The sequence below is a fragment of the Cariama cristata genome, unplaced genomic scaffold (assembly GCF_000690535.1).
Source record: "Cariama cristata isolate BGI_N322 unplaced genomic scaffold, ASM69053v1 scaffold3769, whole genome shotgun sequence".
In the NCBI taxonomy this organism is placed as follows: domain Eukaryota; kingdom Metazoa; phylum Chordata; class Aves; order Cariamiformes; family Cariamidae; genus Cariama; species Cariama cristata.
In genome coordinates this window covers 13,859-41,500 of record NW_009633866.1, presented here as the reverse complement: position 1 = coordinate 41,500, position 27,642 = coordinate 13,859, and the positions used below count along the sequence as shown (strand labels likewise).

The 27,642-nt window shown below is 39.5% G+C and overlaps 1 protein-coding gene across 1 annotated transcript in view; it reads left to right on the top strand.

Moving 5' to 3' along the window:
* LOC104166828 (tubby protein homolog) overlaps positions 1-25,030 on the top strand; it is a 40,061-nt gene extending 15,031 nt beyond the window's left edge. The window contains exons 2-10 of the mRNA XM_009706910.1: positions 9,329-9,496; positions 13,127-13,198; positions 14,102-14,223; positions 15,113-15,304; positions 15,867-15,979; positions 17,086-17,200; positions 22,381-22,479; positions 22,888-23,059; positions 24,425-25,030. Coding sequence (XP_009705212.1) covers positions 9,329-9,496; positions 13,127-13,198; positions 14,102-14,223; positions 15,113-15,304; positions 15,867-15,979; positions 17,086-17,200; positions 22,381-22,479; positions 22,888-23,059; positions 24,425-24,558 — 1,187 coding nt within the window. The 3' untranslated portion in view covers positions 24,559-25,030. The remainder of the gene's footprint in view (positions 1-9,328; positions 9,497-13,126; positions 13,199-14,101; positions 14,224-15,112; positions 15,305-15,866; positions 15,980-17,085; positions 17,201-22,380; positions 22,480-22,887; positions 23,060-24,424) is intronic.
* The last annotated feature ends 2,612 nt before the right edge of the window (positions 25,031-27,642 follow it).

Genomic DNA, 27,642 nt, shown 5'->3' with positions numbered 1-27,642 from the left:
TAGCTAATTTCTGTTACTTAGGAATGAAGAAAATGCAGGTGGTAGCAGAGCCCTGTAGTGGAACTTGTATCAATTTTTCAGTTACTTTTAAGAGTAAGTGTGAGTCTTAAGAAAAGATTTTATAATAATATTGAATGAATTTGCTAGTAACTTCAGATCTAACTAGTGAAAATGGATGAAGGTTAAATGGCTCTATACCGTTTTATGGCATAAGAGATTTTGTTGGAGGACGTTCATTGGTAATTAGACCAAACCTTCCAAGTTTTATGTTCTGCTTTTAGCTTTGCAATTGCTTCAGGTTTTGTCTCCACTCTGACTGTAACTTTTGTATATCCAGTGAACGAGCAGGATGAATGCTGAGGGGTGAATGCACTTTACATGCTAAAATAGCATTTTAAAGGTTTCTGTTAGTATTTAGCTATAGTGTAGAAGTACCTTTCTAAGCATAGCCAAGCTCTTTGTGCTTTAAGAAAAAAGAACCTTTAGACCAGATCCTATGAATAATAAGCTAATTCAGAGAAAAAAATCCTTGAATTATACATGAATAGCTCTTGAAGCAGTACTGTAATGATTGTACTCTGGTCTTAGATGTGTAATGCTTTTTTAAGTGGCTCGAAGAATGATGAAACTATGATCAGAACAATGCACTAAATATGAATGCGAAGGAAATTTGAGGTTTAATGAGGTTACAGTGACATAAGGCAAGAAAAGGAATGTGGCTAATTGCTCATGTGGAGCTGATTGTGCCTCTCAAGTTAGAGGTCAGTGCATTTTGTAATTCTGTGATGGGTGGTACAGTATTTAGCAATTTTTTCTAAATCTGTGATTATTACTGGTATTTCATTCTTAATGGTGATATCCAGTATACACTGTGCCTATTTTTAAAAAGAAACATAGTTTTTGTGGGACAGAGCCTGCAAATGCAGTAAATTGATGACACTTTGCAGTAGCTTAGCTCATTAAACTGGTATTTCTGAAAGATTTGGTCTCCCAGTTTATTGTTTGACATAATATTCGGTATTGGAAAAAAAAATAAAATGTAACGAATGAATATGTAAAATGGTTATCTTTCCAGTGGAGGTAGTGGATCAAATTCTGGTTTGATTTGTGATGCTAGTAAGGGGTGATTAGTGAAACTGGTGTATAGTATCACTAGGTGGTTCAACAGAAAAATAACGCAATCAAGTGAAAATAGTTGCAGCAGGAACCTATGAAAAGTATGCACCCTGCATAGTATTACAAATGCAAAGCCAGAGCATCTTTAGATATCAAATACCTTGACGATTCTTTAAAAATTGAGATTCCTAAAAGTATTACAGGTACATAGTGATGTGAGTTTTTTTGTTTCGTTAGGTTTTTTTCCCCAATATAAGTTTGTGAAGAAATTAATAAATATACTGAATAAAGTGCATTTTTTGGCTATGTGCAATGAATGGGGGAAAAACAAATCAGGAAGATAAAATGGAACCTTTAAAAAAAAAACCAAAAACCACAAACAGAAAACCATGCAAAGCCAGCAGTTAATTCAAAGCGAAATCTGATAGGAAAATTCAAGAATCATTCTTTGAAAAGTTGTTGTTTGTTTTGGGTTTTTTTCCTAACACTCTTGCACTTTAGCATGTAAGTACATTCTAGGAAAACCCTGCTCTGAACTGCATCGGTTCATTCACTGCATGGGCAATATAAATGAATTATTTTTGTCACTGAAATCAGGAATCTGGTTGTGTTTAAAACATTCAAATAAACAATACCTTCCCAGCAATTTTTCTTTTATGTTGTACATTAAATGTATATAGTATGTTGGGTATTCCCTCCTGTCTTTATGAGAGTCAGAAAGCAAATGAGGTGCTCTGGCACACAGCACTTTTTCTGCCAGGATGGCTATTTCATATTTTGATTTGGTTTGCTCGTTCGTGTTTCTTTTCCCTCTTTCACGCCTGTCTGTTTTGATTTGTGCATCCTGTCCCATTTTTATACAGAGCAAGGAACTACATTAACGCTGGCTGACTAAGAGAGCAGCACCATTTGTTGGATGAGAAGCATCATTTCTCACTATAACACTTCCTTTCTGATGGAGGGCGGGAAGTTCATGTAAAGTAGGTTTATCTCGGCTTCCCTGTGCATTAGAGAAAGGGTAGGAGGAACAATAAGTGAGTTTCCACTAAGAAAAGTCCTGTTATTTCTAGATCTGACAACCTTTTCAGGCTGTGCTTTGGCAACACATGAGCTTGATTGTGAAGAAGTCATTTTGGCCTCCTCAGGATAGAGATTTATGAAAGTACAGTTCCTGCTACAGTTTTCTAGATTTCATCAAAGTGAGTGCAGAGCGTGGTGCTCAAGCACTTGCTGTTAGTGACCTGGTCTGGTGTTAGCGATAGTCCTTCTTTTGGATGGAATTTTGGACTAAATCACCTCCACAGGTCCTTTCCTAAAAAAAAAAAAAAATATTTCTCTTTGCCCCCTTTCCCTATAAACAAATCCCTTTGTGATTTTGCAATTGCTTGAGCCCATATCAGTGGATGTGCAGCCCCTATGAGAACAGTCATATAGTGGGAAATGGCTTACAAAATATTAACAGCTACAATACTTAAGGTTATTCAGTCCTAAAAATAGACCAAAAAAATGCTTTTCCCCCTTTAAACATTCTACTTTTTCAGTAAATTGACTTTGAGGAGAGTTTCACCCACCTGTCTCTGTGTGTGTGTGTGAGAGAGAGAGAAATCTTTTATTTCTTTTTGAAGCAATGGAGTTCTAAATTTCTAGAAGATGTAATTTCATGATATTTCATTCTAGCCATTTTATTAGAGCTTCCTAAGCAATCATTCTGAGAAAGAACCTTTTTCACTTACTGGTTTGTGCAATACTACTTTCTTGTATCACTGTTCTGGAAGGAAATGTTATTATACTTAGTGGTCATGCTTCTTCATAAATGCAGATTTAAAAAAAAAATCAACTGTTGTGTTGTCTTTTTAATTTAAAAATGTAGATCACTTGGGACAATAAAAGCAGAAGCAGGGTTTGCTCTAAGCCAAGTTCTTTAAAGGACGGAAACTCTTATTTGTTCTGGTGTCAGTCTAATGAGGACAGATTTCGTTGAGGACAAGCTCTGTGTCTTTGACCTCGGAGTAGGCCAGCCAGCCTTTGAAGGGTTACGCTGCCATCCCTACGCTGGAGGAAGAGCTGCTCTGCAGTGTTCTTGAAGAGCAATTGCAATTGCAGCGTTGCTGCTGGCCGCAACCTTGACTGTTATCCACTTGGATATGACTTCTGTGTCAGACCAGTGGCTTGTCTAACCTGGTAATCTTGCCCTCAAAGGCACATTTTACCAAAAAAAAAAAAAGAGAGAGAGAGAAAATTTTCTGGTGTGCCTGCATTTGCTGACAGCAAGGACATACTGTTGTAGAAGCATTGTTGTATGCAACTGAGTCAGAAAATGCGTCTTGAGATTTTTCTCTTCTAGAGACCTCCTGCCTGACCTCAGTCAGCTCTTCAGATCTGATCTGCAAAGGGCTTAAGAATATTCTTAAAACTTAGTCTGTGAGCAATATGCCTGACTTCACATGTTGAATTTGTGTCTTAAATGCTTTATAAAATGAGAACAAGAATTTTTATATCCTTCAGTTCCTCATTTGTAAAGTAGGGATGTTTTCTTGTTTTCTACGCTATATTCCTTTCCTGATGTGTAATCTGGGTTGCCATTCAATCACTGAGATGAATTAGTTCTCTCTGATGTTCTTTTTAGTTTCTTTCTTAGTTTGCAAATGTCCTATGAAGAAATTCTTAATTTATTATAATAGTAATTTTCAAATAATTTAGAAATCTCTCTTTTCATGGTGTCCTAGGAGCAGTAAAGACTCTCTGTAAATAATCAGTTAATCATTCTTTCCTGTACTTAGAAGTTTATGTAAAAGAACCAAGAGGAAATAACATTTGCTGAAAATCTTTTCACAGCAAAATGTTTGCATGTATAAATACATGCAGAGGGGAACATGATGTGTATAAATACAATTAGATTCTTTTCCTGCAGGATCCAATTACTGGGGATTCATGTAGTATACAGTCAAATACTTAAATAATGTTTTGGAGAGCTGACTCACTATGCTTATGCCTGTAATTTGCTGCTGGGTAGTTTGTCACATACTTTAACTAATTTTTTCAAGACTACCATTGTGCATCATGCGCTATTGTCAGATAGCAAAATCTTTTCTCAGGTTTGGTCTCGTGCCCATCTGTAAGTGGTGGCCGCATGTATCGGCTGCCTCTCTGAACTTTATCTGGGCATACATAGCTTGGTAGTACGTAGTCTTTTCCTCCCATTTGACCTTCTCTCCCCACCCCTCTGCCACCTAAAAGTTTTAAATACTCTTTCTTGATTATCTCTTGAGCAATGCAATAATCAAAAATGCTTTTCTGGCCTATTCTCTTTACTTTTCTTATGTGGCTGTAATATTATAGTGTCATTAGCTGGTGATGACTTTGAGAATTTCTCTGATGGGGTGTCTGGAAATGCATAATTTCTGTCCAGTTTTGAGAGGAAGTTCCACTCGGACCTATTCTGTTACAGATTCTGGGTTTAGACAGCGACTATTCAACAGACTGATCTAAGCCTTGCGTTCAGCATGACTATACTATTAGTTTCCCACTTGCAAACAGGGTTAGGAAGTGTATTTCTTTTATGCAAAATCATTTTGAGGATTGTGAAGCTGAAATAAAAATGGATGAGGCTCAAATGGATACCCAGAACTGCACTTGTAATGCTCTACTGGTGCTATTGTGTGGGAAAACAACCCCACCCCAAAGCAATGTCTAGATCTGTAGGGCCAAGGAGGAGGGAGATACTGGATATACTTCAGGATCTATAGCCTCCCTCCCATGTAGTCTGTATTTGCTTAGTTTATCAGAAGGAAATTTGATAACCATATCTAGTAGAATTGAGATGGCTCATCTATATTAATTTTAATATCTATCTATGGGACATATCAAAATGGTTGGAAACTGTTCAGCGGAAAGCTGCTGGGGATGTAGGATAGAGAAATATATACTTGGTGACCCTCCCATAAAGGGATTTCCTTTAATTGCTGGCTTGGAACAATGAAACAAGGTCTCAACTTCATATCCTCAAAATGTATTGTCATTACTAAATCCAGCGAGACTGAATGGATTTTGGGTTGTTGGTCTATCCTTTGGAAGCTCAAGTTTCAAACAAGCATAATGTGGTATCATAAAATGCACAAAAGCTTAGATTTGTTTCTCATACATCATAAACACCAAGCAAAATTTTGCCACTTTATTCCTTTCCCAAGGCTTTCAGAAGCAGTTCTCTTTATTTTTCCCATACCTTTTTCTCTCTCCCCTTATTCCAGACCTGGATCTTGTGATTTTTATTTATATTTTTTTGTGTAGATAGTTAACATTTTGTGTGTTTAAAGCAAAAGAAAAAAAATCATATCTAAAAATCCCATACCTGAAATCAAAGTTAAGTGCATGTCCACCTAATGTATTTTTGATTTCTTAGATTTTTAGATGAATTCAGTTTAAAAACATTCTACATGGTAGTTTAGATTACCAGCTTTTAAGGGCATGGTAGTGTCTATTTATAAATATCGTCCAGAAGATTTTAGGTGCTAACAGAATACAGGCATTGATAAATAGTAGTTTATAGGATGGAAATGCCAGTAAATGCAAATTTTCTGTTGCATTTTTTTCATTGTTTTCCTTTCTGGTACTGCTGGGTTTCATCTGAGACATGACCATGTCAAAGTTTTCCAGAAGGCCTTTACTGAAGGGACTGGTATTCTGGGGCTTGTTTCAGTCTTCCTCTTTCCTCCCTGCCCACCTTCGCAGTTACCTCTCAAAAATTCCCTTTTCTTCCTGGCAGATATTCAAGGACATCTCTCTCAGGTTTTTTTTCTACCTGGTTTTTGGGAAAAGCTGTAGAAAATGCTGACCGTAGCAATAAAGACTTTCTTTTTGGCACAGCCCTCTCAACTTCTTTGCCTCTTCTGACCCTTAAACTCACAAACTTCTAACTATGGACATGAATGGTTTGTTTTATTGCACAGTGAACCGTCCTTCCAGTAAGTAGGTGGAAAGGAGTCAGCGAGGCAAAGAAAGTGAGAACATAGCGAGAGATCCACCTTGAGTATCACAAACTGGGAAGTGTTTTCAGACATTAGATTGGTGATGGTAAAGCTGCCTTTTGAACTATGACTTACAAAGATACACTTATGTCTTGTGATACAGAAAAAAGAAATGTGTATGTATGCTTGCATTTAATACCATTTTACACATGCATATATAGCTGCAAAGATGTGTGCACACACAAATATTAAATAGTTAATGCTGCATTTGCCATGAACCATCTACAGTATTCTAATGCAGCAGAGGTTCTTTTTGATTTTGTGGGGTTTTTTTCCCCCCTCTCTGTCTGGCTACATCTTCCATTCCCTTAATTGGGGTCACCAGTGGAACCATTCATAATGCTTAATAACACACTCTACCAGTGATGTACTCTTCAGAATACTGAAATTGATTTTTCTTCTCTAAAAGCGTGACCTGCTGTCGTGGTTTAACCCCAGCCGGCAGTTAAGCACCACACAGCCGCTCGCTTGCTTCCCCCCTGGTGGGATGGGGGAGAGAACTGGAAGAGTCAAACTGAGAAAACTCGTGGGTTGAGGTAAAGACAGTTTAAGAGGTAAAGCAAAAGCCGCACACACAAGCAAAGCAAAACAAGGAATTCATTCACCACTTCCCATGGGCAGGCAGGTGTTCAGCCATCTCCAGGAAAGCAGGGCTCCATCACACATAACGTTTACTTGGGAAGACAAATGCCATCACTCTGAATGTACCCTCCTTTTTCCCCCAGCTTTACATGCTGAGGATGATGTCACATGGTATGTAATATCCCTTGGGTCATTGGGGTCAGCTGTCCCGGCTGTGTCCCCTCCCAACCCCTTGTGCACCCCCAGCCTCCTCGCTGGTGGGGTGGGGTGAGGAGCAGAAAAGGCCTTGGCTCTGTGTAAGCCCTGCTCAGGGGTAACTGAAACATCCCTGTGTTAGCAACACTGAGTTCAGCACAAATCCAAAACACAGCCCCATACAAGCTCCTGTGAAGAAAATTAACTCTACCCCAGCCAAAACCGGCACACCTGCCAGTGTAGCCTTTGTCCTAGTGCCTAATAATACGTGATGTTCCTGACAGCATGGGATGTGAGTGCAGATGTTCTGCAGACATCAGGAAAAAGCAGCCTCAGTGCAATGTCTAATGCTGTCAGAGGCATTTCATTTGCTGCAGATCAATGTCTGCTTTGAAGAAGAATAATTAAGGTGTTTTGTTCATTTTGAAATGGGTTCTCAAAATTAGGTTATCATCATCTAAAGCTTACTAAGGCGCTAGATAGAGATGCATGAGCTAAGAGCATCTTGTTAAACTCATGGATGCTTAACACTTTTGAAATTCAGAGTGTTAGGTAAGAACCTAATTTTAGGCAGCCCCTTTAATGATAATGGTTAATATGGTTAAAGCTGTTAAAAATACTGCAGCGGATCTGAGCAGCTACCTGTCTGTTCTAGAGCATCTTTACTGTAGTGCTTATCCTGACATAACATTTAAGAAAAAGGCTATTCTGTTCACTGCCATGTTATACCTGCAACACAGGAAATTATACCATTTGTTCGGCATCACACAGAGCTTTTGTCTGAAATTGTCATCCTGCCAAGGTGAGAGAAACATTTCCATGGACTTTACTTAGTCCTTCAAGGTTGGATGGACAGACTGTTTATTTGTTTTTGGTGGTGGTTGTTAGTTTTACTGTAAGTAAATCAGAATTTACAGGGTTGGTGCAGAAATGGTCAGATAAGGGTCTGTGTGATGCAGATGAGTCAGTAATGCCTTGTGGTCTTGAACTCTGTGAATTTAATACTTCTGCAGTGTTGGACTGCATCTTGTTAGGTTGCAGAGCCAGTGCTGTTCCTGAGGGTGTGAACCACTCTCTTTTCCACTGACGCTTCGTATCGCAGTGGCAGTGACAGCAAGTATGGCAAAGTACAGTTAGGCATGCTAAATGTATAATTCAGTTGTCTTTTAATGCAAGTTGACAGCTGCTGGCAAAGTGGGTTGAAATGGTATTCTTGGAGACTTCTGCTACAGATCACAGTCTGAAAAAATCCCAATCCCTACAACTCCTTCTTACAGGATTTATTCAGCTCTGTTTGGTGTGAGAAGCACCATATTCTGTTACTGAACTAGCTCTTTGCAATGCTTGCTAATTCTCCACAATGTTGCTTGCTTGTTAACAAAAAATTCAGAATAGCAACAGTATACAGGCTTATGTTATTTACTATATCTGTACCTGATAATATTACCATTTTTATTGGCGCAAAAGCACATTTTTACATAGCTAATTTAGTAATATATACCAGCACTAAGTCTTAACTAAGAACTGAAGTATATTTGCAATCTAGTGTTTTAACTTGCTGTCTTGAAGAAAAAAATGAAGTTAGCTTGTGATAAGAACACACCCCACCCCACCCCTCCCTGTATTTTAATTTTTTTGTCTTCAGAGGTGATTTACAGCCGTGAGGAGGTAAATAGTTTTCTGGCTGTCATCAGAAGTCACAGAATCACAGCATGGCTGAGGCTGGAAGGCGCCTTTGGGGACTGTCTGGTCCCACGCCCCTGCTCAGAGCAGGTTGCCCAGGACCGTGCCTGACTGGGATTTGAGCATCTCAGAGGATGGAGGTTCCAGGGAATATATATAATCTTTGTAGTTTCACTCTGATGTTTTAACTGTATAGCAATTTACTAACTCTAGGCTTATTTGGGCATGTTAACATGCTGCTCTTCCTTTTGTATACACTGCTGGATCTACTTGTGAATTTTCCAGATTTCTGAAAGTTTGAAGCATCATTTCATAATAGCAGTGCTGTTTATTAGGGGATATGGCAGAATCTGGGACTCAGACTTATCTGTTTCTGGACCAGTTGTGTGTCATTATGAAAGCTGCATCTGTTTTCTTTGTCAATCTTCTCCAGTGAATTTTTCTTCTGCTTAGTTTTCAATGTTTTTGGTGCATGGATGAGATGCTTTGGGGATGAGGAGGGCAACAGTGAAATCCTGATCACCTCTTGGAGATTGTCTAGGGCAGTATGTGGGAAGTAAGATGTTTGCCCTGGAGCATAGTTTAGTCTTATTTAAGTCTAGAAATATTATTGAATGTGAACCTCTGATCTCTGATTCTTAGAAAAGATGCTTTTTGTAAGTGAGCAATTCTCTTTTCAGTAACTTCTTGACACAAAGACAGCTAAGGCTTTTGCTGTTGTCTGATAGGGATTGATGGCCCAGCTGCTTTTCAAGATGATGTTCAGAAGATAGGAAGTCAAGTGCAGATTCTCACTGTTGGACAGTCTAGCCACGATGAAGATGATGGAGAGAAAATGGCTAGTGGCCAACAACAGCAAAGCAAACAAGACCTTAGAACAGCAATGCAGAAAAAAGGTACGTAGCCAAAGCTGCCTTCATGTTCTCATTGCTTGCTTGATATATGTTGACTCCTTTTCCTATTCTCACTCTCAGCCCTACCCTAAGTAGAGATTGTTACTCTGTGTTTCTTCTTCTCAGAGGATGTTAGGCTGTATGCTATTATCTCAAAAAAAAAAAAAAAAAAAAAAAAAAGGTTCTTTCTTGTCCCAAGGAACAAGAACTCTCCAGGCTTTCAGGGATGTGGCTTTCCCATCTGCAGTGCAGTGCTGCTGTTAAGGTACCAGGCAGATGCTAATGCTCATATCCATCTGTTCTCATTTCTATATTGTACAGCTCTGGGAGTCACTTACTTGAGGGTTAAAAAAAGAGTACAGAATAGCAACATTCAAACTAGAATATTAATTTTAGTTGTGTTGTTAGTTAAATATTGTTCACATTTTCATAATGTATGTTCATGCTTGAAGAGCTGAAAATTACAGCACTGTGTATTCTGCAGCATTTCCCATGCATAGTCCTCAAATGTTCTGGAATATTTTTTTTTTCTAGAGGCATGCATGATTTGGGAGGTAGATTGTGTATGTACACATTCATGCATCCATCTCTTCCTTCCTGCACTGTTATTATCTCTCATTAGACATTAACTGCAGGAAGGAAAAACCCCCCTAAAATCCTCACAAAGCTTTTTCTGAAGGCATTTGCTTTGGATTTGTTCTTCTTCAGTGTACAGCTTTTGAAGCAAAGATGGCTCAAGCCAAGAGTGCTCTGATGCTTTAAGAATAAACTTTTTGTTTATAAAGAGCAAAATGTAAGTGCAAACTTGACTCATCTAGAATAGACTATTCATACCTAAATGCCCGCCTCTTGTCTTCAGAGCAGTTCTCACTAAATTCATTTTTTCTGGGATGTTACTCTGCAGATGTGAGCAACTTCAACTGAAATGGGCAGATTTTCTCCAAGTGTGGTATTTCCTGGGCATTTGAGTCAGAGGGGTATTGGCATGACTAACAAGTTCCGATCTGTGTGCTGATTGTGTTGCCTTAGACCATGGCTCAGAATATTTAATCATCAGGCACGCTACTTACTAAAGCTGATTGACTTAAAAACTATCAACAGACTTCTCAAATTAGGTCAGAGCACTCAGATTTTTACTCTGGGGACACTTCTATTTTTGATGTTTTTTCCAGGTTAAGATCTATTTTTATTCTCCCTAATTTTTTGTTTATTTTTTAATAGAGGCAGTGGGTGGGGGTTTTTTTTGTTTTGATTTGGTTTTGTTTTGCTTTGTTTCTTCGTAGTCTTACATATATGATACCGCCTTTTTTTTACCAGGTTTGAGTATACTCCTGATCAGAACAGACGCTACTAAGAGTGGACCAGTAGTATGCTTCAAGTTTGGGGGGAAGTGCTTTTTTAAAATGGGAATGCTGAGGTTTACTCATTTTTATTAACAGCAGAGATATGCTCTGTGAGACACAAAGAAAGGTATTAACACAAGACTGCAAGTAGCAGCATCTCCATAAAATATTCTTGCTATGCATGTATGGTTTGCCTTGATACCAGCAGAGGAGGAGGCGACTTGTTAGAAAGTTTTGAGTATCCCAATATTCATGGGAAACTTTATGTAGAGCTAGGGCTTTTCATGTGGATTCCCACTGCCACTTCACAGCTTTTGGCCTGTCCTTACTGGCATGTCCCTGTTCATCTGAAAAGCATTTAGAATTGCTGTCTCATATCAGTCCTTCTGTTTCATGGAACAGGAGCAAAAGGAGAAGAATACAGAGATAAATGCTAATTGGCCTAATGGGAAACGCTGAGTCCCATCAGATTTGCATAGCCCTGATTTGTGCCCATTTTGCTCTTCATCACTAACTTTGTGGAGAGAAACCTCTCTCAGCATGTGTCTCTGCTTCCCCAGCGAGTCAAGTTCTGTTATGAGTCAAGAGGTTATAGGCCACCTGAGTGTTAAAAGAATATGCCACTTGCAAGAAAATGCAAATGTTTTATTTGATTTCTCCATCTGTTGGAAATTGCCGTACTAGAATCCTTTTCTTCCTGCAGGAAATATTTGTCCTTTTGATTTCCAAGTCTTAATATGTAGAGTTCCTCTCTGGCAAATGAGTCACTAGGACAGAGCCAGACTTCCGTAAGTTTTAACACTGAATAACTAACATTTAGTCTTCACATGTATCAGTTTCTAATATGTCTCTGTAAAGACTTGGAATGAAAAAATTAGGTCTTAGTTCTTCTTTGCCACCTGAAGTTACAAGTGTTTTGAGATACAGGAAAAGAATAGATTTGATTTCTGGATTCAAAAATGAAACAGGAGCTCTCTGAAGAATTCTTCCCCACAGGTCATGAGTTCAGACTTTTCTAAGGCTGGCATGGAGTTTTCGCCACCAAAATATTGGTGGTGAAATAGTGAGCAAGGATGTGGAAATAAACTGATTATGTCTGTGCATATGAAGTAGGGTTTTATTGCACAACTGCCAGCTGAGGAGATGGACTGTCTGTAATACCCTTGCATAGTTGACTAGAACATGGTTGTCATTATTAAGAAATAATGCTTGTGATTAATGAGTGTGTGATTAATAATGAGTGGGTTCTACAGGCTTTGAAAATATCTGTTGACCTGTGAACTCAGACCTCCCTTGCATAACCAGACCCTATTGAAACTTTTTGCTGTCGTGCTGTGTGGTGTGTGTCCAGACTCGGGGAACAGAAGGAGCAGATAACGAGACCATTCATGGTGCAGCTGAATGGAATACAAGCATATGCTTCTGTTTTACTTTTATACACTCACTTTTACTACTCTGGTGGTGTTTCATTATCCAGTGTGCATCTGGTGTCAAAAGCTGTTTTGAAGGGGTATGCATTGAAGTCATTGGAAGCAGCAATAACATAAAAAGTATTTAAATGCTTTTTTTGGTGTCTTTTTTTTTTTTTTTCCTCATTCCATTCCAAAATTTGAACTGAAGAAAACCATTACTGATACTATCTCTAATGTTTATATTTCTGTACATTAGTTTGGTTCAGTCTCTGCTTGTTGCAGACCAATCTCATATTCCAAAGGACTAAGCTACATGAAAGTCTCTATGCACATCCCTGGAATTCCCAGAATAACCATTTAGAAACCCGGAGAAAAATGATGAGGACACACTGGGCACAGGGATTTAGGTAGAATTTAGGCCATCTGAATATGAGTCTGAATACTTTTTTCAACATTACTGAATGAATATTTGTGTAGAATCTGTGTAGAATACTTGTGTTGATCAGTTTTATATTTTTTGTGTGTTAGAATTGAAAAGTAGGCCAAAACCCTACCATGCAGGGTGCATCTTGCACAGAAGGGTTTGTGGCACAACCATTTAGCATGGAGGATGTTTTCTGAAGCTTCAGCTCTGGGATCCAGGGCTTTTTAACTTTATTCAAAGTGCTAAAAAAGAAGGTGACAGCAGGTATAAGCAGGTAGAAGGTGAATTTAATTGTGCAGAAAGATAAAATGTCCATAATTGAGAATTCGGGCAGCAGCATTATGACCCCATCCAGTAAGCCTTTAGCCCTGTGCAGAGTCCTGTTGGCAAGTTAGGCTTGTTCACTCAATTAAGGGTTTGCAGAATCAAGCCCATGGATTTTTTCCTTTCCCAGATCCCCATGCAAATACATCCTGGTCCTCTTCCACCTCCCAATCCAGTCTTGTCGCCCTGGATCATGTTCCTGGTAAGTACAGAAGGAAAAAGTTAATTATGCCCATGCTGCCTGGCTCTGGAACTCTTTGCATTTCATTTATCCTTCTACATTGGACTTACCTATAGTGGAAATTCTGGACCAGATGTTTTCTTTTTTTTCCTTGTTTTCTTTCTTTTTTTTTTTTTTTTTTTTTTTTTTAGGAAAAAATATTGCATAGTTAGCCTCTAGTATGTGGAACTTGAACCTGAATACAGGGTGGCTTCATCTGTATGATACTCCTAGAGAAACTAGACCTGGCGAATGTCCCACCATTGATGCTTTCTGCTGTTAAGTCCTATTTGATGTTCAAAGTTGTGTTTCCCTTTGAAATGTCTGAGGTTTTGAATTCTTGTAAAGTCAAATTTTTAAGTGCTGTAAGGCAGTTCCTTTGGCCTGAGCTGATAATGTTTTTTACATTAAATAAATATGCATGAGAACATTTCCTTGATGTGAATGTTTCTTCTCAGTCTAAGATCTGCTCTTCATCAGATCACATAGGAACAGTTAAAAGTGTGCTGTGGAAGGGTTCATATTTTAATTGTTAAGGTTTCCAAGTGGCTGTGATAGGTTGTCGACTCAGCTCCAATTTCAGGTTTAAGATTTTGTGTTGCGTTTGAAGTTCTTGATTGGATGAAGAAGATCTGAATTTAATTCCTAGCTGGATATTGCTCCTGTTATCACTGGGTAACTCGATACTCTCTGTGAAATGGAAACCATGATATTTCCTTTCTCATTTGCTGAAATGTTTTGGCTTCTCAGGGCAGGTACTGACTCACTCACATATTTGTACATATGAGCCTAAGGGTGCACCAGTATAATAAGTGATGTTTTACAGCAAGTATAGACAGCTTTAATGTATTAGTATTTCATATAAGTGCACTGCTTTCTCCTCAGGCATTTCAAGCAGCATGAATTTTGATGAGGAAGAAGATGAGGAAGATGAAGACAGCTCCAGTTCTTCACAGTTAAACAGTAACACCCGGCCTGGCTCTGCCACAAGCAAGAAATCCAATAAGGTAAGGGGTGAGTGCCAAAGGGGGAGCAGGCAGGCTGCTCTGTACTGCGTGATTTCAGAGTGCAGTCAGAATAGGCCTGGCTTGCTGAGTTTGTTTTTAATATGCACTGGAGTATCTCCAAGGTCATTTACTCTGATAGCTCTCAGGGTCCACAGGAGCAAGCAATGAAAGTAATGACTTAGGGAAAAGGATAGCAAATATTGTCTAAACTTGAATGAAGAGAAAGGTAAACAGTAAATATTTACCTTTCCGCCTGTTGCAGGTGCTCAGAAGGATCTTTTGTTTCTGTTGCCTTTTTTTTGAGCATTTTCCCACCCTGTTCTTGCTGCTACCATCCGAACATAAAATAAGACTCTGGCTTGTTCAAATATTCTAAATCACCAGCTCCTGCTAAACCAGTTGATGGTGCCCCACTTTTTTATATACTGCACTGACTTCTCATCTCTGTTATATCTCTATCTAGCTTGACCTATCTCTCCCTATCCTGTGTCTTCCTTTCATCAAAGGCCATCACTGTCTTTGAGTATGGCCTTTCTGAAAAAAGAAGTGTAGTGAGATGGGAAGGTGGGAGCCAGGGTTTGCATTGTAACATTACAGCACTCTGCCTGTGCAGCCACCCTGTTCTGCTTTGCCAGATGTGTCTGTATGCTGAGCATCACCAACGCAGGGAACTGCTCCTTCGGCCTTTGGTAGCCAAGAGCTTGACTGGTTGGATGAGGAGAGATCCTTAGCTTAATAAGCTGCCTTCAAGGCTGCTGAGGAATCAGAAGGCAATATGTCCATTGTTTTTATTTTTTTTAAAGTGCAGCTTCTATCAAATGTCATTCCTTTGTAATTATAACCTTGTAAATCAAAGTTGAGGAAACCTGAGTTTTGCTTACTGTTTTAGGAAGCAGCCTCAGCCCCCAGTCCTTCCACAAATGAGCCTCTCATAGATGTCGATGACCTGGAGGAATTTGCCGTAAGACCTGCTCCACAGGGTGTCACTGTCAAATGCAGAATCACAAGAGACAAGAAGGGAATGGACCGAGGGATGTACCCTACTTATTACCTCCACTTGGAAAGGGAGCAGGGTAAAAAGGTCATAAAATAACTTGAATGGCATACCAGTTGCATCTGAATATGAAAAAAGTTATTAAAAGTCTGAAGAAGTCTTACAGAGAAAATATAGTCTTATATCTTAAATATATTTTGCCTTTCACTGAGATCTTCCCTACAGTCTTCCAAAAGCAAAACAATAGTATCACTTTGTTCTACTGCCTTTCTTCATATGTCTAATCTTTGGCCTTAAATAATCCATGCATAGCACCTTTATGTGACAGTCAGCACTTGGGGCTCTCCGCATTCTGTGGCCTCTAAAGCATCTATTTTCAATTCAACTGGAAGAGCCAGAGCAACTTAGAATGAAACATTTAACAAAATTTTAATAATTTAAACCATAAATAATGGACTGGAGTGGTTGAGAAGTCACTTTCCCTTTCCAGTTTTTTATCTGGTTTTGCTAAGTCCCAGGAGACCTCCTGTTACTTTGCTAATAATGCTGGAAGACAGAAAAATTGCCTATGATTTTGTTATATCAAAGCAGGAAGTGGTGTGTGCTAACCCCTTGGGCATTCTAGAATATGTCTTTTTGCACTGCTTAGGTGTTTCTGTTAGCTGGAAGGAAACGGAAGAAGAGTAAAACCTCTAATTACCTCATCTCCATAGACCCAACTGACCTGTCTCGGGGTGGAGAGAGTTTTATTGGAAAACTGAGGTAAAGACTGATACATCTAAGAATTTTCTTTATCTAATATCAAGTCCATTTGAAATTAAGAAGCCTGTAAGCCACTATGACTTCTTAATTAGAGGCTTGATTACATCATGCGATAATGGTCTTAAAGTTCACCAGTATCCAAGGCATGTTTTCAAAACATCTCAAGTACTTACAAGATCACATTTTATTGAAAGTCAGCAGGACTGAAGCTCTTAAATGCTCAAAGGCCAGATTCTCAAGGGTATACGAGCACAACTTATCTTAATGGGATTTTCAGAAGTGCATGAGTAGATTGTGTCTAGCCCTCATTGATATCAATGCCTTGGAATGGAAGTTCTGCCTGTTACACAATCTGAAAATCTCTTTGGCTTTGCCCGTTGCTTAAGATCCTAATTAGAGTTATTTACAAGTAGTGGAGTTCTTTCAGAACCACGTGTTTCTTTTCTGTCTGTCACCCCATCATACATCAGTCTGTTGTTGATAACTACATGGAGCCTCTCAATGTACATTTAGATGGTCTGTGCCTGAGGAAAGGGACTGTGTTGCTAATTGCCATTTGCCTGTGTGGATCTTGGAACTTCGTGTGCTATTTGTTGCAGTGCAGACACAGAATGAGGATAATGTGGTTTTAGTATGTTCCAAGTTGTATTTTGCACTCCTTGCTGTGATTTCCATTTAAGTAGGAAAGACTGCTCTTACATATAACTTTATGAAAGTTACTGTCTGTATTCTAATAGAGTTAGTAGTCAGGTAAGAAAGCAGACAGTTTTGTAGAGAGTAAGCATATTTTAAAAACCAAGCAAGCAAACAAAATAACCCCACCTGGGTGTTTCCTTACTGCTTTCTTGAATTTACTAGTTTGCAAGATGTCATGAGAAGTCTCCAGTGTAATGATAAGAGACTTTTAGTATACTCTGCTGTACTGTACCTTTACATTTTTGTTATGGCCTTTAATCCAGGAGTTGCTGTTTGGTTGCGATTAGAATTAACAACTATTTGTACTGGATATTATCTGTCTTTCCTTTGGAGCTACAATGCAGTAAAGGATAGATGTCTTGGGCAGCATTACTGACAAATGGTGACTGGATTTTCCATTTTTTTGATAGATCAAATCTTATGGGAACTAAGTTTACAGTTTATGACAATGGAGTAAATCCAATGAAAACAACATCAAGCCTGGAGGCGAGTACCCTGCGTCAGGAGCTAGCTGCTATTTGTTATGTAAGTACTGCTCACAGGCAAAAAACGCAAGAAAGGGCAGTTCAGTTGCTGAAATAGCACACTGAATTTCCTTCGCGCTTATGATTATGTAAATCAGCATTCATACTTTGATGTAATCAAACAGCTGATCTTCACTAGAGAAACCAGGAAATTCAGTGGAAAGCAGAGGTGAAAAACGTGCACAGAACCAGGTTGCCCAGTTCTCACCTTTGGTCAGAAGGTGTTGGAGCTTTGACGTAACCCTCTGGAAGGGGTAGGATGCTTCACAGCCTGCAGGCACTATCCGAGGAAGCCTCCTGAACTGGAAAGAGTTGTGCACACGGAATTACTGCACTAAAGTATGATCATTTGTAATGGCATTTTGGAGGCGACCTCTCTGATCCAAACCACAGGACAGCTACGTCTGCAGCAGTGGCTGAGAGACTGGGATAAAGACTCTAAAATTCCTTTTTACCAGGAAAAAAACAAACAACCCCCAAACAAAATCCAAAATTCAATTGAATGAGAGAAACCAGCCTCTTCTAGGACAGTAAATAGCATTTGTCAGGAGCAGTGCAGACAATCAAGACTTGAAACACAATTGCTGCTCTTTCATCATTACTGCATGACAAACTACTTTGGTGAGAGTATTCTTTCTGTCCAGAAATCTCTGGGCTCAAGAAACTCTTCCAGTCAAAATCAGTATGTACACTGCTACAGAAAGTTTTCTGTTTTCACAAATCAACAACTTCGACAAAAATACCCAGGAACCACTTTTCTGAAAAGTTCCTGCCCAGCTCTAATCAAGGAAGCCTGGAAATCTGTCAGACCAAAGTCCAGCCGTCCCAGCATATACCCTGCGTACGCACAGGATGCATTCCTGGAAAGGTCAGCTTCAGGTTGTGGGGGGCAATGTGTCTGGAAGATTTCGGCACATGAAAAGGAAAGCAAAGGATGTGTATCACACATGCAAAGCGCTGAGAACACTGAAGGGCGGCAACATTAGCTGTTAACGTGTTCTTTTCCTGCTGCTTAGGATGCAGTTTTTCTGTGAATATGGTATAAATAGTGGGTTTGTTCATGTGTGCTATTATTCAGGCACATGGCCTACAGTTGCAGACAGACACACACATATCCCTCCATTCCTGTTGGATTTGAAACTCTGAGAATTTCAGAAAATCCAGCTGAGTTTAAACAAGAGAGTCCAGGATTTGATGTCCGTTTGGAGTTTGACTGAAGTTTCTGTAGGAACCTAGGAGAACTTACCTGTTTAATAAAGGTAATTTTACTGGTTTATATAGGAGGGCATTTGCTGGAGCCAGGCAACTAATCTTCTGGTGTAAACTGGAAATACAAGGCAAAAACCAAAAAAACAGTTTAAAAAAGTTATACATTGAAGAATTTAGGCATTGCTTGTTGAAGTCAACAACGACGACGTTTGAACCATTAATGTTACCAAATAAAAAACTCAGTTGCTGTCAGCAGAAGTGATTAGAAGTGTGAGTGTTGGAAAGAACAGAACCATGGCCACTGTTTGGAGAATGTGGCTAAGATAAGCTGCTTTTATATGTCTATTTTGAAATGAGCAGTTTAAAACTTATACATTTGTATAAGAAAATGACTCATTCCATTGAGATTTTGATACTGATGGAGAAAGGCAGCAGGCTTGCAGGTGTGCTGTGGAAAGAGGACAAAAGGAAATCGGGATGGTATTTTGTTACTAGCCAGGTTTGCTAAAGTGAGATTATTGTTCCTGGCTGCAGCAGAACCACAGCAAAGAATGCCAGAAAGAGCACTCCCAAAACACCCTTGTCCTTTTAATTCCTGCCTTAGGATTTTTCCTGCAACAAAAACTATAATAATCAATACTTTGAAAGCACCGCTATGGCTCTCAGTGTCTCTTGGCTCATCCAACCAAGTGCCCATCTGCAGAGCAAGCTGTACCCCTTCCACCAACCTACTGCACCTGACCTGCTGAATCATCTCAGCAGATCTAGTTTATACAGGCAGGAGCTGGTGATACATCTGTTGTTAACTGTGGGATAAATGTCTTGAGGACTCTCATCGTGGAGCTCACCTTGGGGCACGTTTCAAGCAACAGGAATAAAGTTGGTGCAAGGATGGAGATTTATCGGGTGCTGTTAACCATTTTTACTCTCCCCGCGGGTGGCAGACTAGCGTATTAATAAACCTGCAGCAGCACCTAATGGCTGATTTCAGAATCGCTTGGCAAAATTTATCCAGAAGCAGTGAGGTGTAACTGTACCATTTGTACCAGGATGTTCTGTGCTGGATTCCTTTATATCCATAGTATCTCAACGTTCAGTTTGCTTCAGACTCTGCAGGCAGGGTGCTCAGCTGATATTCTGAGGTGTGACTCAGGCTTCGGTAAAGCAATTAAACTACGTGTTTCTGCTCTGGCCTCAGTCACCTGCATTGTGCTCCAGTGTAGTGGGTTCTGTGGTTTGGGCTTTCTATGGAATGATCGTTTCTACAGGAGGTATTAAGGACAAGGCGCAGCTGTGTGAATCAAGTCCAGAAAGGGAAGTGGCTGAAAGAAAACCGGGGTAATTCAATAGTGAATCTCCTGGGAGCTGCCGCGATACGCACCTTGCTGCGTTTATTATGGCAGCTGTTGCCACCGTAGCAAAATGCTCACGTAATTTTATAAAAGTGTGTACGATTTAAAAAGCAACACTAGGGAGAGGCTCTGTCTTCTTTCAGTCCAGTTTATCGTGACGCACGCTCACAGAACAGCTTACAGGTTGGGCTAAGGCAGATTGCGCGGCTTCTGAGCAATCCTGGGCCGAGTCCTCAGCCTATTTAAATCATTGGCGTGCTGGTTGAGTCAACAGGGCTCTGCCAGCTAACAACCCTTACTGTAAACCAAGACTGTCAGTGTCATTAAAATGACGTGAAATCAGAATTTGGCCTGTGTTCCCCTAATAATGCCATTTGTACTCTTGAATTTACACACACAAAATAGTGGAGGATGGAAATAAAAGAGAAGCAGGGAATGAGACAGGAGATACGGGGAATTAATTTTATTTGGATGCAAGCAGATTGGAAAGGTTTGCTTTTAATTAAAGCTTCTCTTTTGTCCCTACTGTTTTCCTCATGTATTCCGTGTTTGTAGAATTTCAGTTGTGTACCTTGATTTTAGCAAAAGGGTAGCATTTGCCAATAAGACATTTGATATAACTGGTGATTGATGTAATGTGCAACTAGAAACCATTCCCTTATCATTTGGCAGAAGCATTCATTTTAGTGTTTCTGAGTAAATCTAAAGAATATATTCCTGTTGTTTCAGAGTGATAATACTGCTTGTTGGGAAGGAAGTGATTCAGCGCTATTATTTAATTTTACCTTGAACGATGTCTTCAACCAGTCAGCGTCTAAATTAATTGTATATAGCATAACTGCAGCTTGATGAGAAGAAAAGCTTGTATGTCATTGCAGAGAAGACAAAAATTGTCAGTAGTTAGCAGAAAATAAGCATAAGCATGAATCTTTTCTTAGAAATTGTCCTCTGCTGTGCTGAGTCTCTCCTGCTTACAAAATCTGCTGGCAGTCATTTTTGTTTGAGTCTTGCCATGATGCAGAACCAAGTATATGCTTCCAACTGAACTGATAACATTGTTTTGCTCTGCCAAAGACCATGACATAAATGATTCAGAAAAGAGGTATAATCTTCCCATTGATGTACAGGGTTATGAAGATATATGAATACACCTGGATTGCTTCAAGAGTATTCAGTAAAATAACTCAGTGGAATTTTTCTTGCATGCATGAAAAACTTTAATGAGTTGTGTAAAATCTCCAGATGGTTTGCTGAAACAACCAAAGTTATTTCAAAGGTCTGATGGATGATAAAACTTCTGCACAAGTAAATTTTAGGCAGATATTTTCAGATGTTCAAAGTGAGTTGAGATGCATGGATTTTTACTTGCAAAAGTAGAGCTGTTTTAAAAAGTTTAGTGTTCCTTAAAATCAGGAGACTTTAATTAAATATATAAAAGCAGAGACATCTGAATATGAAACTTCTAAATGTCCCAGTGGTAGAGCCACAGCAGCTGGAGCCTGAGGGTGTCCCTTTCTTGGCATCTTGTGGTATGTTGCTGGGAATAGCGCCAGTGGGAATTTCCTTCCTGAGATTCCTTAGTGTGTGTCCACAACCCTTCACTTGGGAAAGGTAGATGGGAAAAAAAATGCATGTGACTGAAAAAAAACCAAAAACCAAAACCAACAAAAACCAAAGGAGCACAAAACACGAGGACATGGACTTTCAATGGTGTCACTGTTTCATTTACTGGAGTTAATGCTAAAATAGGCAATCAGGTTTTACTGAGTGGATTGGAAAATATCGCCCTTTACTTTTTCAAAAGTAGATGATGACTTACTGAAATACTCGTCCCTCATTGCTTCTGTGGGGAAAAAAAAAAATAAAGCCTCAGATAAAAATAAGATTTAGGCCTATTTAGATTTTAGTGGTTGTGTTTTGAGAGGATAGTGTGATACTGGAGCGCTTTTGTGAAAAGCTGGTCGGAAAGGCATCAAATCATGTTTAATGGAAGAACTTGCATTTTCCATGGATTTATTTTTGCTGCCCATGTTATTTCTTTATTTTCCCTGCCTTCATAGCGTGAAAATTTGCATTCAGCTAATGTGTTTGCTTTTTACCGTGCTCATCTCTAAGCATAACATATCTGAAGACTTTGAAAACCACAGCACTGCTAACAGATGCTGCTACTGGCAGCTTCTTCTTGTTTGCTTTTGTGCTGGCTCTGGAATAAATGGAGTTGGTCCCATATATTTAATTTTGTCTCTCATCAAAATGTGTGACTGCATTTTATGGTTTTTAAATTACAACTACTTTATTTGGGGATCTAGCAATAGCCAAGCAATCTGGTTAGTTCATATCCTTTTTTAACAAAGGGATTTTTTTAAAAAAATCATATTAAGGTTGCTGGCAGCCAATGCTAGGAGTGTTTTTGGAAACCTCTCTATTTACATTTTTCCTGTTGTCAGAGCTTCTAAGACAAAGCTAGAATGTTTGGCAGTGCCAGTGAAGGTAGGAGTTTCAATATGTTTTTTTGAGTTGACTAACAAATAAGTTCCCTAGGCTGCCACTGTGTCTCTCTGTTGAGGAAATTAACTTTACAAATACAGAACATGATGAACTCTTTTCTAAACATTTTTAGGAGACAAATGTCTTGGGGTTTAAAGGACCTCGTAAAATGAGTGTGATTATACCAGGAATGAATATGGACCACGAAAGAGTTTCCATCAGACCACGAAATGTAAGTCATACCATCAGCCAGCAATAAAAATTACTTGAATTCTGTTTCAGTTAGAGTTGATTTTTTTGCATTTCTGAAGGTTTAGAGGTTAAAAAAACCAGTATCTGAACAATTGCAGAACAATGGGATGTGTGACTGGTTCTGTGACTCACAAAAGCACTACAAATAATAATGTATTTTGATAACAAAAGATACAACTAACCTTTTCCAAGCTGCGGAAAGGACTTGAATGCACATTTGTAGTAAGATACTCAAAATTCTCTGTTTCATTTGGTGCTGCTGCTTTGAGGGTGGAGGGTGACAGTTTAGTCTTTGGGCTAGGATTTATGAATGTTTTTTTTTGTGAGTGAATCTCTTTTTTGTCTTGTGAGAGTGTTAAACTGAAGTGTGTATCCGTGGTGTGTGCAGGAACATGAGACACTTCTTGCAAGATGGCAGAACAAAAATACAGAGAGTGTCATTGAGCTGCATAACAAAACACCAGTCTGGAATGATGACACCCAGTCCTATGTTTTAAATTTCCATGGTCGAGTCACACAGGCCTCAGTGAAAAACTTCCAAATTATTCACGATAATGATCGTAAGTATAGCTCTCTCTGTAATGTATAGAAACGGTACTGCATACACAGCCTGGCAGTGATTCTGCCCTTACTGTTGCTACCTGAGCGAGTTTAAGTTAGTTATGTGGGTCCGACTTCATTCTACTCTGCTTTGTGGCCATGACATTGATGCATGTTGGGTGTTTAAATGTTCATGCAGGTGATTCTGCTACGGGCTATCTTAGTTTTCTCCCTTGGCCTCCCGGCTTGTGAACTGAGCAACAGTTTAGAGTCGTTTCTGCTTTCAGAGCTGCGGTATTTCCAGTCAGCAGGACCGAGGCACACTATCACTCTGATCAAGCACTTGTATCGCACAATCCTTCTGTGGGTTTTTTGTTCACTCTGGTCCCCATACGCTGCCCAGCTGGAGAGAGTGGCAGTCAGACCGGTCCCACTTTGCCATCACTACTCTTTGTAGCATTAGCCGTACGGAGCACCTGAAAATGTCAGGACTGCCTTTCACACCATCGCTAGGCCCTAACCCATGTGCTGCTTTCTGCCAGCAATGTACAGCCCCTTTTTTTCTCAAGCTTCGGTACAGTTGTTGGAGCAGGGATAAAGACAAGTGCTTGGTGGAGTGCTGCTGCCCCACTTGACGCTCCCTTTAGGCAGGCGAAGTCACTAGGTGCTAGAGCACACCGCGCTACACCAGTGCCACGCTTAGCCGGCACGGGAGTATTGGAAATGGGCGAAAGTGGCTGTGCTAGTCTCCGAGAGCAACACGGAATTTGAAACATTGCTGTATGCATTTGCTGCATTTTATAATGTGAAACAATTACACTTGCTTCTGCAGTTAAACATTTCAAACTGTGAATGAGGCTGAGATTTCCTCTTGCTGACAAAGAGTACAAAAGGGAAAAAAAGTTGAGGAAGAATTCCTGAAGATGATATAACAGAGAGACATGCTTAGGTCTAGATCACAGTCAGGCCTTCTCTTCCCCCGTTATCCTTGCTTGTCCACTTGCCTGAAGATAAGTGGGAATAGAATTTATCGGGTTTTGGTACATGTGAAACTCGGCACTAGGTCTACATAAGAGGTTTGAGCATTCTGTACAGAAGCAATTTTCTCTCTGTGCTTACAAACCCCACTTTTTATCTGTGTAATTTTTTTGGCAGAAACAAGTCTTGCAATCCTTTATCACTCAACTGTTCCTCACTCAAGCTATCCTTGCTTCTCCCTCTGATACCAGCACACCCACTTGCATGAATAAGTGTTGCGAAGTTTGATAAGAGAGCATGTTTTATTTGTATTTTATCACGCTAGAAGATGATGTTGAACGCATACTTGTTTAGTAAGGGCTGCAAACAAAAACAATGCTTGTCACTTTTTATGCCCTTTCTTGCAGCTGACTATATAGTGATGCAGTTTGGCCGCGTGGCTGAGGATGTGTTCACCATGGACTACAACTACCCAATGTGCGCGCTACAAGCCTTTGCCATTGCCCTTTCAAGTTTTGACAGCAAGCTGGCTTGTGAGTAAAGGGGCATGGGTGAGCATCCTCTCAAAGGAAGCAGTTTGCCATATGATTCCCAGTTCCTGCTGGTGTCACTTATGGTCCATACTAAACAGGTCAGGGGAAAATGCAGTTGTGGAGGACCACTCTGTTGCTGAAGAGAAAGTAAAAGGAATCTTCTAAACATCCAGGACATTCAGGAAACAATACTTTCCTTTTTTTTTTTCTGTCATATTTTTCTGGAAGTGGCATCAAGTTTGTGTAAATAGAAGTTCTATCTCATGTCCTTGATTATGTTATGGAGATGTGCCATGATGTACTGTACCGTGGCTCTAGTAGCACCATTATAACGGTGTCTTTTTTAAATCCAGAAAGGGCGTATACACTCAAAAAAATTCTTTTTACATTTAAGAATTATTCTGAGGCTGTAATCATACCTCAAGGTTGCATTCCTACATTGACTAATCAGAGCTTCACATCATCCAGCATAAAAGAAAGATAACAAAAATGCACTTTTTTGAATGTGCAAGGATCTTGCGTAGTATAAAGCCAAGTCTGAAGGTTGAAAACCTACACTGGACTGAACTTGATGCATTGCTATTGTATATGTAGTAGGGCATGATGAATTCTAATTGCAGTAGGAGGAAATGGAGAAGTAGAAAGCACAAAACAATGTTGCACAAGTCACTTGAATTCTAAGCTGTCATTATGTTTTAACATCTACATGCTTTTTAATTTGTTTCAAATGAAAATGTATTTGGAGTACAGAAAAGGAAAACGTCTAGATGCCAAGAAAGCATAACTTATGTTGAATTTGGCATGTTGCGTGTTGGGAATTTATATCCATGTATTGCTGTGGTAATTCAAACACATATTTTGTATGAAGTGATATAAACAGTTGGATAAAGGCTCTCTGCAGAGAATCTTATTATTTTGAACAGGCTGTGTAAAGCTGAGGAAGGTAAATGGAAATATTTTATTAAATTTGTCTGGCCTTTTGCGATTTTACAATTTGTTGATTGTATTTTTTGAACTTTCAGCAACAACCACTTTTCATATTTATTTCCCATTGTAAGAATGCTTGAAATCGATTGAAACTGTGTATGTTGTTCTCTAATGTAAACGTGCCAGCTACTGAGCTAAATCCTTCTAGGCAAATCTAGTGTATGCTGCATACAAATGAGACACTAGCAGGACACAGAATAGCTTAAAATAGTGTGGATTTTTAGTTTCTTTTTTTTTCTGATTTATCTGGAATATATAAACAAATACCATTTCAAAACACAAGCAAAGAACAAGCCATTCTCTTCTCTTCTGAACATCTCAAAAGCCAAGAGCTGCAGCTGAAAGCACACTGTAAAACACCTTTAAAAATAATAAGTCTTTCTGCCATTGTTCTGTACAATGTTATCCTAAATGGCACACAAAGTAATAGAATTTATATGTAGTTCACCAGAAGGGTGTTGAAATGTGAGTGAAGTGAAGAAGTAGTTGCATTTTGTACTGCATGTATTCAGATCCTCCTTTTTTACTCCTTATAGACTCTTCCATTGCACAACCAAAGATTATCTAATGAGAAAATGAGATCAAATCTGCTTGTCTCATAGCTGTCAGTCCCTTTTTGACTATAGGGGACAGGCCATAAGGAGCGGTTGTGCCATTTGGGCTGTATAATTTCAACTAATAAAAGAAATAGGCTCTCATCTTCACATTTGCCTTCAGGTCTCCTTCCCAGCATACAGACAAGGAAATTTGAGATAAGAGATGGAAAGAAGTTATTGCCAGCATTTTTTCTAACCTTTTTTTTTTAAATGTATGGAAAAAAGTCTGCTGGCTTTGAACAGTTTTTGTTGATGGACTCAGTCTGTCAAATGTCATCTTTAAATAACAGAAGAGACTGCTATTTTTTTCCCAATCTTTTTGCAAGGAGCCTTTCCATGCAATGGTATAAAATGGGAAGATACCTTTTGTTTGAGAGAAGTGAGCAGTCAGTTCCTCAATGAATGATCAAAATGATGAGTCGTGAGCTGCAGTGTAATACTGAGGCTTTGCACATGGATGCTTTGTTTTACCCTGTAGTTGATGGTTTCCCACCACTTCACATCCCCATCTCTGATCTCACTTTGGATTTTAACAGAGAAGGCCCTTAGGCCTTTGGTTACCTCATGTCAGTCTTTAAAGACTAGCGCCAATGATAACCAGAATTTTTTGTTTAGACTACTGCAAAACTTTTTGGAATTCCCACTGCTGGTGTTTAGGTGTGATGTGGACTTCAAGAACTCCGCAGCATGGGAATGGCTGAATCTGCATGGCTTTAATTCTGTGGCTTGCCAGTCATACGTTTTCTTTAAAGCCTGAGAAAGTGGCACCTGACATAGTTTTCTGCCTCTCTCTGTGCACAACACCACCATATTAAAGGAACTAAGTGTCTTCTGGTGCAAATATACAATCTGTTGGCTTTAGTAGTGGGTTTGGTTTAGGAAAGGTTATTTTTAAGGCAGATCATAACAATGGTCTGACTTGCATCATGGCCCCACAGGGAACTGGCACAAAAAGGAAGCTCACGTGCAGTGAACTCCTGCCTCAGGGTGAGAATAAGGGGCTGGGCAAGGGCAGGGAGTTCACCTCCTTGGGACAGTTTTCTTGCCAGCACATTGTGTAACTTCACTCTTGCTGCATGTTTTTCCCAGCCAGGTATTTTTTCTTAAACTGTAAGCATGCCAGGAGGAAAGTGGTGACTCAAATTCCCATCATCTTAACAGCATCATACAGGGACATCAGCCAACGAGGTGCTGAGGAAGGAATTCTCCACCATAAATTGAGGTCACTAGAGAGGGATGTTAACCTGCGACTAAGAGGAATGAGGAGCTCTCATTAAATCTGGTTCAGTTACAATAGGATTTGTGCCTACTGGCCTTTGCCTAATTCCTCACTGTTGTTAAGCAAGGTACTGGGTACTTTTGATTCACTTGACCATCACCATCTGCTCCAGAAGCAGTTGCTTATAATTTAGCATCTCTATAATTTCTGGTGGACATTTTCTGGTGAAGGTCGCTACTGCATGCCAATGCAAGGTGATACCACAAGTTTTCCAGCACATCTTCAAGTTT